The 12150-nt window shown below is 48.0% G+C and overlaps 2 protein-coding genes across 2 annotated transcripts in view; one reads left to right on the forward strand and one right to left on the reverse strand.

Annotated features, from left to right (window-relative positions):
* LOC139615235 (tumor necrosis factor ligand superfamily member 14-like) overlaps positions 1–12150 on the reverse strand; it is a 13356-nt gene continuing 1206 nt past the window's right edge. Inside the window, exons 2-5 of the mRNA XM_071473032.1 lie at positions 1304–1504; positions 944–977; positions 807–860; positions 1–655 (exon numbers count right to left, since the gene is read on the reverse strand). Of these exons, the coding sequence (XP_071329133.1) occupies positions 279–655; positions 807–860; positions 944–977; positions 1304–1504 (666 nt within the window). The 3' untranslated portion in view covers positions 1–278. The remainder of the gene's footprint in view (positions 656–806; positions 861–943; positions 978–1303; positions 1505–12150) is intronic.
* Positions 2906–11839, forward strand: mcm2 (minichromosome maintenance complex component 2). The gene is made up of 20 exons (XM_071473025.1): positions 2906–3051; positions 4113–4306; positions 4394–4566; positions 4978–5105; positions 5194–5332; positions 5417–5514; positions 5926–6047; positions 6302–6509; positions 6701–6835; positions 6938–7129; positions 7305–7398; positions 7562–7640; positions 8003–8174; positions 8257–8383; positions 8655–8767; positions 9112–9276; positions 9539–9613; positions 9705–9887; positions 10470–10625; positions 10817–11839. Exons 1-20 carry the CDS (start codon positions 3046–3048, stop codon positions 10925–10927), a joined length of 2670 nt encoding a protein of 889 aa, XP_071329126.1. The 5' UTR covers positions 2906–3045; the 3' UTR covers positions 10928–11839.

Below are 12150 nucleotides of genomic sequence, written 5' to 3' on the forward strand. Positions count from 1 at the left end.
TAACAATAATGATAAAAATAAACTTTATTTGTATGTCACCTTTCATACAAGAAATGTAGCACAACGTTTTTTTCAGCAAAGTAATTACAGGCACCAAGTGCATTACATGAAAGACAGAATCAACATAAAGATATAAATGTAAAATAAGTTGGAGTAATAATGAAATCATAACAGAGGAAAAGATTAAAGTGGACTACAGCACAAAGAATGCATCATCAAATCAGTGGGACGTCAATACTTTGAACGGCATTTAAAAGAAGAAGAATTTAAATCTGTGTTTAGATCATGAAAGCACCAAAGAAACTGTGAGTACCTTCTTGCAAAATGTTTGAGGCGTTGCTCACTTTCACAAAGACGCTGCAGCCTTTGCAGAGATGAAACACTCCACCCAGGTAACTGTTTGACAGATCCTGTTTGGGTGAACTCGGTGAGCTTGTCCATGACTGCAGGAGGGTAACGGCGGCTCCGTGGTGGGGGCTGGTGAGCATGAGACAGTGGCGAAACATCCTGCCCTTCATAAAGGAAACTTTGGAATAAACAAAGTAGAGTCCCTCTGTCTGAACCACCAGCCTCCCTTGTCTATAGCCCATGTCACGAAGAAGAGTGTCATCACTCCAGTGCAGGATCTGACGCTCATGAACAACATCTGGTCCAGCTGTGGAAAAAACCCGACAATAACAACAGTGTGAAGTTTGTTCTGTCAAATATTTTCTATAATCAAACAAATCATGGAAGAGAACGTCAGTGAAAGTTTAATCCATTCATTTCAAATGTAAAACAAGTCTGCCTCATCAACTGTATCTGACCTTTCAGATGTGCAAGTGATTTTGAAGGCAGAACAACACTGGGTCCATCTCGTCCTTTGTTGGAAATAAAAATGTTCTAGTGAATTAATAGAAAATGATGAAATTAAAAATCTAAGCAGACGATATGAGATCTTTACCTGATGTGTCGTTAGACGTCAATTCTGAAACAGCCTGCAAGAGTTAAAAACAGCATCTTTCATTTCATTTCTTTCATCTCCATGCAGCAGATTCGTCATTAGAACCGCTAAAGAACAAGTTCATGGAAAAAGCAGAAAAATATGAAACAAAAAAAGGAAAGAAAGAAAAGAGCAGAAAACTCACCTGAGAGAAACACTTAAACCAATAAATGTGCATAAAATAGCAGAAAACATTTGGTACAGAACTGGTGAATATATTGATCCTTGATATTGATCCTTGTGTTAAAAAGGTCGAGAGGGAACCACAAAGGTTTCAGATAAAAGTCAAGGTGCAAAATCAGAGATGAAGCTGATACTCACTCTGTAGAAATGGCTGATGAAATAAGCCTCTATGCTGATGCCACACAGGACCAGGCTCACCAGCATCAGCAGCAGCTTCTGGGACACTCGGTGGCTCGGTTGAACCTGGTCTGGATTCTGGGGGACGAGAGAGTAGGTCACATGGGCGTCCAGGTCAACACCAGCTCCTCCCATCCCTGCGGCGGACAGATCCTCCAGGAGCTGCAAAAAAATGTGTGGAGAAGAAGTTGGAGCGACAAACAAGGTGCTGTGGTTGGATGGATCCCACCTGCAGCACACACAGCTGAGAACAGATACTGCAGATACCAAAACAACCCTTTTTCAGTCAGACACTTCCTGTCTGTTACAGTCTGAACAGGTCTGTGAACCAAAACCCGTCACATTGTGACCACATCCTCTTTTTCTTACTTTAAATGATGAGGTTTCTATCCACTTTCAAAATACAAAGATTAAAATATTTAAGAACAGAGAGAAAAAGCAGCAACAAAGACGATGATCGCAAGGAAATGATGTGAAGAGGGAACAATGTAATATATGAAAATGTGTAAACAACTATTGGACAGATACCCATGAAACATTCATGCCCCAGTGAACAATGACTTTTTATTCTGAAAGGTGTCACAGATCAGGATGAACTGAAATAACTTTAGTTGGTTTAATTGGTTAATATGTGACTTTAAAAATATAACAACAACAATGATTTAAGGATTTACAGAAACTTTACCTCTAATACCCGCTGTATCATATTTGAGACGCACATTTTCTAGCTGACATTATAACAAAATGAAGCATTTATATGATATGGATGTGATTCCCACGCGCTCTGAGGCCCACGGCTGCATCTCTGCTGGGGCTGGGATCAGAGTAACTCAGCATCTAACACTCACTGTACATTTAAATCCTCAGCAGCCTGACTGAGCCACGGTTTTGTTTGAGCTGGGGAGAGAGGCCGATGACCTGCCCTGATCACAGACATGCTCCCTCAGCGAGGAAAACACTGCGGCCCCTCTGGGGAGGGGGCTGCCGGCCCACAGTTCCCTGCTGCAGGCAGAAAATACAAAACGACCCCCCCACACTGAATCATTATTTTAATGGCTCTACTTTCTCTACTTGTGTTTTCTTACATATTCTCGGCTCCACATTTCAGTGCTGTCGCCTCGTTGTGGTGAGGACTGTCATCAGCTGTGTTATAAATAAAGTTTAAGAAGCGGTGTGTCTGCGGCGGCTCCTGACGTCAGAGACGTCCTTCACATTAGCTCGAGCCACAGCTGCTCGCGCCTGCCGCTCTTTAAATGTTCGCTCATCACTGTGGTTGGAAAGGCGAACCGGAGAAACTGTTCGGTCGCGTCCCGGTCGCTTCCTGGCAGTGAGGTGAGGCTGTGAGGGAATTTGAACACGGCCCAAACGTTCGCGGGGGGAAAATGACGTCACAAACCCAGCCCTGCTCCCGCGGTCAGAGAGGGGTGCGATTGTTTTACGTGACGTCACGAAGCGGTTCAAGTCTTAGCGGTCTCCATGACACCGGCCGGAAGAGCGGCACTGAGGCTGCGTTAAAACCAAGCGCCCTGTTCTCTAAGCCCCGCCCACTGAACAGGGACCGGCCAATCAGGAGAGCGTCTGTTTAGAATATTCATTACTTTTCGCGGGCTTTGAGTATCACGTGGTGGTTTCGCGCGAAAAGCGAGCCCCGGGAAGAAGAAGAGGTTTCTGTTGAAGAGACGGACACACACGGACCTGCAGCAATGGCGGTGAGTGAAAACCGCTCAAAACTGAGAGAAGGCGCTGGTCTGTGTGTCGGTGAGAAACGGCGCGGCTGGTCTGTGTCTGCAGCTGTTGTGGTGAATACAGTTTGACGTGTGTGGTTTTGTTGCGACAGTGACCGACGCGGTGAGAGGCCGAGGTTTGTGTCTGAAGCCGGATCAAAGCGGTTTACCGGGTTGAATCTGCGCTGGACGCTGAAAATGTTCCGCGTCAGTCTCCGCGTTAATCTCTTCTTCGTTGGTTCGTCTCGTCGTTAAAGACAGGAAACGGCCATGTGGCTGCACTTCTTCACCTGTTTATTTCCCGTCTGTTGAAACCCCCAGCACCGACACAGAGGAAGAGCTTCTACATTTGTTCTTGAGTTGGTGGCTAATTACCGTTGTCGGTCATACATTATTACAGCAGCTGCCGGTGTCGGTGATGTTACTGTCACTGTTTCTTCTGTCAGTTATTGAAGCATATTTCTCTCATGGGTTTAACCACGTTTAACCAACAGTGTGAATCATAATCTGCAGCTGAACCAGCAACTGTCGCAACATTTATCCTAAAATCTGGACAAGAAGCCTCAGTGACTTTCCACCAGTGATAACAGTGGTTGGCTGTTACAGCTACAAACATGGTGAATTTTAGTTGATAGGTTAATGGGTCAAGCACAAAATAAAAATATTATTGGTCTTTGTGAAAGTCAGGTCAGTGGAAGTACTCAACTATCAAACAAAACCAAAATAAACTGAGCACTAATTTAAATTTATATTGTTAAATTCAAGAGTAGACACTTTAATGATCCCAATGCAGGATTGTGTTGCAGCTGCCGAGTCACATTAAGGCGACAACAAATGAGACAAAGACACTAAAAGATTGTTGATAAAAACTAATATAATATAGTTTTATAAAACTAAAATACAATAAATTATAATAAAAAATCGATTGTAAATTCATTTAAAACAAAATCTGAGAATAGAGGCTGAAGAAAAAAAACTAGAATCACAGCTTTAAGATAAAACAGCACCGTCAGGCTGACGGGTCACATTGTGGTTATTTTCAACAGGATTCTTCTGAGTCGTACCACATGGCCACCAGCCCCAGCCGAGCCTCCAGGAGAGGAGACCTGACGTCCAGCCCTGGACGAGACCTGCCGCCCTTCGAGGATGAGTCGGAGGGGCTGCTGGGGGAGGGACCCCTGCACGGAGAGGAGGAGGAGGACGGAGATGGGGAGGAACTGATCGGGGACGGGATGGAGAGGTGAGGGCGGTGATGGATTTGTTCTGAATTTCAAATACCAGATGAAGTTTCTGTTGGGCGAGACAACAGCAACTCCTCTGTGTTCAGGGATTACCGTGCCATCCCGGCGCTGGATCAGTACGAGGCAGAGGGTCTGGACCTGGATGACGAGGATCTGTCGGAGCTGTCGCCTGGAGCGCGAGCTGCTGCTGAGGAGGCCATGAGGAGGAGGGACAGGGAGCAGGGGATCAGCGGGCGGCTGAGGAGAGGACTGCTCTACGGTGAGTGGAAGCTTTGTGTATTTAAGGTGACGGAGAAAAGAAGCTTTCACTGGGGAGGCGCAGGTGAGGAGAAGGGGACAGGTGAATGCTGGTGTTCCTAGAACAACAGGAGATGCAGCATCACACTGTGACACAGCTCGTATATCATTATCTCTGATTTCTGAAGCTGCAGAACCTGCCTGAGAATCGTCGCATTGTTAAGGTTTCCTCAGAATCAGTGTAATGTGGTGATAGTTTCCAGTAGACCTGTGGGGGCATTAGAAACAGGAGCAGCTGAACTGTCAGTGGTTCTAATTCACCAGGATGTAGGCAAACGTAGGCTGAACGCAGCTCTAGTTGTAGACAGGTGGTGGGGAGAAAAGGTGGCAAAATGGACGGAGTGAATAACATATTTATTTTTCTGTTATCCAGACAGCGAAGATGAGGATGACGAGCGCCCGGCAGCTCGGCGAAGGCGATTGGCTGAGCGGGCAGCGGAGGGCGTTGATGGAGAGGAGGAGGAAATGATAGAGAGCATAGAGAACCTGGAGGACATGAAGGTTTGTGATGCTGCTGCTGGTTTAATAAAGTGACAGTTCAGACTTTCCAGCTGCTGCAGAGTCTGAACAATATTCTCCCGCTCTACAGGGCCACACGGTGAGGGAGTGGGTGTCCATGGCGGCTCCCAGACTGGAGATCTACAACCGCTTCAAGAACTTCCTGCGGACCCACGTGGACGAAAACGGCCACAACGTCTTCAAGGAGAAGATCAGCGACATGTGCAAAGGTAGCTGAGCTTATGAAAAGCAGCGACACAAACTGATAAGTGTTTGTCACGGACACTCGACTAACTCCTGAACTGTTACCTCAGAGAACAAGGAGAGTCTGGTGGTAAACTATGAAGACCTGGCAGCCAGAGAACATGTCCTGGCCTATTTCCTGCCAGAGGCTCCCACTGAGATGTTGAAGGTGAGTTTAGCTGATTTATTTTTACACACTGCTCCACTGTTTATCCCAACCTACTCTGTGACAGCTTCTGTTTACGGCAGCAAACCATTGAGGGTGCTGATACACCCCCCCACTGTCTGGTGCACTTAGACAAACTCTGGTGTTGAACGCTCACAATGAAACTGCAGAAGTGGACTGAGACCGGGTCTCGATCCACCTCTCTAAAGAGGTCAGGTGCTGCTGACCTGCTGTCAGTCTCTGTAATTTAATTTCCCCCTGTGGGTCCGTGTGGTGCTGATGAAGCAGGATGACAGTCACTATAGCAACCGTGAAATCAACTGTTTCTCCTTGTTCGTTTGTAAAAGTCAGTGTGAAGGTGAACCAGCTAAACCAAACATAACAAACCTGCAAACGTCTCTGACCTTTCATCAGGTTTTTGATGAAGCGGCTAAAGAGGTGGTGCTGGCCATGTACCCGAAATACGACCGCATCGCCCACGAGATCCATGTCCGCATCTGCAACCTGCCGCTGGTCGAGGAGATCCGCTCCCTCAGGTAAAGTTTTACTGTTACATCTGTCTGCTGCATCTATACAACATCTGTCTGCTGCGAACACACAGCCTGTATTCAGAAACTGAGCCTTAAAACCAGCTGTCAGGACTTCTGGGACTTTGTGATGTCACAACAAAACAGTCACTGCTCTCAGCCATGCCCCAAGCCCCCCCACCTGGACCCACCATCCAACCTTGCAGGATTTGGTTTCTGAGTGTTTCCCTGAAATCTGCTATAATTTTTCTCCTCCTCTCCAGGCAGCTCCACCTGAACCAGCTGATCCGGACCAGCGGCGTGGTGAGCAGCTGCACCGGCGTCCTCCCTCAGCTCGGGATGGTCAAGTACAACTGTAACAAGTGTAACTTCGTGCTCGGGCCCTTCTTCCAGTCCCAGAACCAGGAGGTGAAACCGGGCTCCTGTCCTGAGTGTCAGTCCCAGGGGCCCTTTGAGATCAACATGGAGGAGGTGGGTGGAGCAGGACGTGGAGACGTCGGTTTGTGGTGAAGCTTGTGTTTTGTCTGTGTGATGAATCTCATGAGTTTCCCTCCCCCTGAGGACACGCCCTTTGCCATTTGTTGATCTTCCCTCCGTCGTGTCGACCAATCAGCTCACGTCTCTTTGTCTCGGTGACTGAACCAGTTGTCTTCCTCCTGCAGACGGTGTACCAGAACTACCAGAGAATCACCATCCAGGAGAGCCCCGGGAAGGTCGCCGCCGGCCGCCTCCCTCGCTCCAAAGACGCCATCCTGCTGGCCGACCTGGTGGACAGCTGCAAGCCTGGAGACGAGATCGTGAGTCTGTTTTTAAAAAACTTAAAAACCTTTTTGATCAGCAGATGTTTGGTTCGTACAAACTAAACGTAGACGTGATGATTTTTCCCTCCACTCTCTCAGGAGCTGACGGGCATCTACCACAACAACTACGACGGCTCTCTTAACATGGCTAACGGTTTCCCAGTGTTCGCCACCGTGATCCTGGCCAACCACATCACGCGGCGAGACGAGGGCGTCGCCGTGGCCGAGCTGACAGATGAAGACGTCAAAGCCATCGTCGCCCTGTCCAAGGACGAACGCATCGGAGAGCGGGTGAGGGGTCGGGCGACGAGATTTCATGGTTTATTGTTTTTAGTTGGAGACGATCAGCAGAGCAGTTAGTCGGCCTCTGCTGACGAGCAAGAAACGGAGAATCTGCCGTGGACCAGCTTCATCAGAGGTGTGTCCATCACTACAGAGTCTCACTAGTTTTCTGTCGTGTCTGCAGATTTTCGCCAGCATGGCTCCGTCCATCTACGGTCACGAGGACATCAAGAGAGCTCTGGCCCTGTCGCTGTTCGGAGGAGAGCCCAAGAATCCAGGTACGAACACTCGGAATCATTCAAACCTCTGACTTCAGCTTCATTGGTCCGAGCTCACACAGAACTGAGTCAGCGTGTGTGTGTGTGTGTGTGTGTGTGTGTGTGTGTGTGTCCTCCCACTCATCCTATAACCCCCCCCCCCCCCCCCCCCCCCCCCTTCCAGGTGGTAAACATAAGGTGCGTGGAGACATCAACGTGCTGCTGTGTGGAGACCCAGGAACAGCCAAGTCCCAGTTTCTCAAGTACGTATGAAGAAACAGATGCAGGGGCACAGGTGGACAGACACACAGGTGGATAGGTGAACACCTGTCAGTGTCAGGTCTCAGTTCTGAGGACGTAGACGTGGAGCTGAAGACGAAGACTGAGGACAGACGAATGCGAACAAAAACATCCTCGACTTCAAAATGTTGTTGTGTCGGTGATCAGCTGTTTAACTGAAGGAAAAACTGACTGTGAGGAAATGCAGTAAAATAGATTCCTGTATTTCTGGATGATGAAGTGGGTCAAACATCCACAGGAGGCTTTAGTTCAGTAACTGTTGATCCTCAGGCTCCATGTGTCGTTTGAGAGTCTGATTGTGACCTTCTGATCTTTTTCTCTGCAGGTACGTGGAGAAGGTGGCGAGTCGGGCGGTGTTCACCACAGGTCAGGGCGCCTCCGCCGTCGGTCTGACCGCCTATGTGCAGAGACACCCGGTCAGCCGCGAGTGGACACTGGAGGCCGGAGCGCTGGTGCTGGCCGACCGCGGCGTCTGTCTGATCGACGAGTTTGATAAGGTGAGTGAGACGCAGCTGGAGCTTTAACTTCTGTCAGACTGAGTGAGAAACGCCAGGCGTCTAACCCGAGCGTGTGCTGCAGATGAATGACGCAGACAGGACGAGCATCCACGAGGCCATGGAGCAGCAGAGCATCTCCATCTCCAAGGCCGGCATCGTCACCTCGCTGCAGGCCAGGTGCACCGTCATGGCTGCCTCCAACCCCATCGGTACGTGACGCAGCAGGAAGTCGCTCACTTCACAGGTTCACACAGCTGCAGATTCTTCTTTGATCAGCCCTGGAAGTATAAATACACCTTCTTATATCACTGATCACTTTCCAAACCAGAACCAGGTTTTTTTTTTTCACATCAAGCCACGGACAGAAGACTAATCAAGGAAGTTACAGTCTGATTAATTAATAACTGGGGTAATTTAGTTTGTGCTGGTAACTTGAGTGACTGTTGACGTGACTCTGATCCTGTTCGTGTTCTGTTGCAGGTGGCAGGTACGACCCCTCCCTGACCTTCGCTGAGAACGTCGACCTGACGGAGCCAATTGTGTCGCGTTTTGACGTGTTGTGTGTCGTCCGAGACACTATCGACCCGGTGCAGGTACACACCTCCACACCGACCCACACCAACATGGCAACAACACACAACAGCACAAGGTGAAACACAACGTTCACCTCCTCAGACACTGTTGCTAAACAAACCTCAGATACGTCTGATATCTGATCAATATAAATCATATCTGATCCATATCAAAACTCATCTTTAGGCACAGATCCCAAGAAGCCTAAATCCACCAGCAGATAGTTTTCTCATCACTCAGCTTTAGATTCTGTTTTCAAGGTTAAATTTTACTGTTAAAGTTTGAATTAAATCAGTTTTTCGAGTCAGAGGAACAAACTTCTTCCTGTTTTCTGATTGGCTCTTTCCTTTTTTTCCCTGACCAGGATGAGATGTTGGCGCGCTTCGTAGTCGGCTCCCACATCAAGCACCACCCCAGTCACAAGGAAGGGGGCATGGCCTTAGAGGAGGTGGTTCTGCCGAACTCGTCGGACGTGCCGCCGATTCCCCAGGAGCTGCTGAGGAAGTACATCATCTACGCCAAGGAGCGGGTACGAACACTCGCCACCGTCACGTTTGAGCTGCGTCTTGTTTGTCACCTGTGCTGCTGTTGGAGTGTAAATACGTCAGGAAACGAGTCGATGGATGTTTTGACTTTCTAAGTGACTTCAGTCCAAACTGATCCGTCCAAAGATGATACAGAACAAAACTTTAGAATCAAATCTCTGAAATATAAAATGTTGTTGGTGGAAAACATGAAGCCAAACACTTTATTTCTGTTTTGCTCTAAATATATTTTTCTGGCTCCTGCAGGTTCATCCCAAACTGAACCAGATGGACCAGGACAAGGTGGCTCGTATCTACAGTGACCTCCGCAAAGAGTCGATGGTGAGTCTCAACTTTCCTGCCTTTCAGTGAACTTGACACACAGCTGGTTTGCAGCTGGTTTAAAGAAACGCTGGTGTGGTGTCTCTAACAGGCCACGGGCAGCATCCCCATCACAGTGCGTCACATCGAGTCCATGATCCGCATGGCCGAGGCCCACGCCAAGATGCACCTGAGGGACTACGTGCTGGAGGACGACGTCAACATGGCCATCAGGGTGATGCTGGAGAGCTTCATCGACACGCAGAAGTTCAGCGTGATGAGGAGCATGAGGAAGGTTCGTCTGGATTTTCTGTCCCAAAAAAATCAAACTCCTGCTTCTTCAAAAGACAAAAAAAATGTAGACTTAGTGAGTTAAACTTCACAAAGAGCATCTGATCTCCATCAAATATAAACGTCCTGGGGGCAGCCCGGTAGTCCAGTGGTTAGGGCGCATACCATGTTGAGCGCAAGGCGCTCTTAGCAGGGTAGTCACCGGTTCAACTCCCGACCGGTCCGACTCTTTCCTGCATGTCATTCCCCTCTCTCTACCCCCTTTCCTGTCGGTCTCCACTTGTCTATAATAAGGGCATAAAAAAAATAAATATAAACATCCTGAAACCAAAGGAAAAAAAATCATCGTAGAACTTGAGAACTTTCCTGAGAAGTTTTCTTCAGTGTCACAGTGATCCAGTCACCTGTAGGTTCACCGCAGGTGTAGCTACTAATGGCTGCAGGTTACAACTGCACAGATCTGTCATGAAGCCTGGGCAACATGGTGTTTCTCAGTAGCAGCAGGAGAACAAACAAACAGGCAGAGAGATGAGTCCTCAGTTCTTCATCTGGTCTTTGATTCAGTGTCGTCTCTGTTTCTGTCCAGACGTTCGCTCGTTACCTCGCCTTCCGCAGAGACAACAACGAGCTGCTGCTCTTCATCCTCAAGCAGCTGGTGGCCGAGCAGGTCACCTACCAGAGGAACCGCTACGGAGTCCAGAACGACACCGTCGAGATCCCAGAGAAAGAACTGCAGGAAAAGGTACCGGATCAGCGTCTGCCTCGGAGAACCAGCGGAGCTGCTGCGGCTCTGAGACGTGACGCACCATAAAAATACACCCGAGTGCAGGAAGCCAGTGTTTGAGAATCAAAGTCTTTACTGCAGCAAGACATGATTACAAGATCTAACCATCTTCCTCCTCCTCTTCCTCCTCCCTCCTCTTCCTCCTCCAGGCGAGACAGATCAACATCCACAACCTGACGGCCTTCTACGACAGCGACCTCTTCCTCTCCAACAAGTTCAGCCACGACGGCAAGAAGAAACTGATCCTGCAGCAGTTCTGAGAGCCTCCTCCCCCACCTCACCACCACCAGCTCCTCCTCCTCCTCCTCCTCCTCCTCCTCCTCCTCCTCCTAAAATAGTGCTTCATGAACTCTTTCTGGGCCCCAAATGGGTCACTGGTGAAAAAAACAAAGTGCTCGGGTTTTCATGCTGTTGGACGCAGTTTCCTTTGGGTCTAAACTGATTGGAAACGTGTGAAGAGGGAAAACTGGACGGACATTTTTCAACGTGTGTGAAATTGTTCCACTGGAGGAAGGAGGAAGTTTTTTTTTGGGCAACAGGCGACGTCGGTTCCCTCAGACAGGATGTTTTAAATGCTTTGCTGGTCTAACATGAAATAATCTTAAAGCAGAGGAAGAGGAGGCTGCGTGATGAAGATCCTCACTGATGATGATGATGATGTTTCCAGTGGTTTATTTGTGCGTCTGTCGTGACTGACGGAGTCGATGCACATTCAGAAAGCTATTAGTTCATGTCTCACTGCGTCACCACAGATGAAGAGTCGGAGCCAACGTTTTGTGTAACAACCTCGATGAAAGTGAAAAACATCTGGAATAAAGTGAAAAACATCTGGAATAAAGTGAAATAGATGCAGAATAAAATGATGCTTTAAATCCTCAGGTCTCAAACAATCAGCTGATCTTCAGAGTGTTTCCTGTCTGTGCCCTCGGGGGGGATGTTGTAAATAGATGTACATGTTTAGGTCCTTGTTGTAGAAACAGGTTTATTGCTCATTTGAAACTTTTCTTCTTCCTGTGGTTGAAGTTTGAGAACTGAAGCCTTCTCATGTGACGACCGTCAGTTTAAAAAACTCCTGGAGAACTTAGAGTTTAAACCCATGTGATGTTGGTGCTGTTGCAGTTCACTTGATGCGTTGTCGGTCTGATTTTTATATTAAACTTGTGTTTGTTAAACATCCTGTTGTGTCTTTTTCCTCCACAGGGACTTTTGTCCAGATCTCAGTCAGTCATGCACTGATTTCATTCTTCTCTCTGCAGCGTCGCAGCTCTTCTCATCTGACGTCTGCCGGTTCAGCAGCTAAATGTCTCCACCGTAGAATGAAAACAATAATTACCTACAGTCACAACCTGGGAACAAGAAACGTTTGGTTGATTTCATAGTTTTACACTTTAACTGCTGTTTGTGGACAGAATGGGAGTTCTGAGGTTGATGGTTTGATTCCGTCTCCTCGGTGTTAATCTGCCAAATTCATCTGATGCAGCGA

This window comes from Trachinotus anak, unplaced genomic scaffold (assembly GCF_046630095.1).
Source record: "Trachinotus anak isolate AG129_WGS33_773 ecotype Australia unplaced genomic scaffold, CSIRO_AGI_Tana_v1 ptg000044l, whole genome shotgun sequence".
Lineage (NCBI taxonomy): Eukaryota > Metazoa > Chordata > Actinopteri > Carangiformes > Carangidae > Trachinotus > Trachinotus anak.

Bases quoted from the DNA above. Each gene is read 5' to 3' on its own strand.
- mcm2 (XM_071473025.1), top strand. The intron at 5,333-5,416 runs GTAGCTGAGCTT...CTGTTACCTCAG, and splicing joins GATCAGCGACATGTGCAAAG to AGAACAAGGAGAGTCTGGTG. The intron at 8,175-8,256 runs GTGAGTGAGACG...CGTGTGCTGCAG, and splicing joins TGATCGACGAGTTTGATAAG to ATGAATGACGCAGACAGGAC.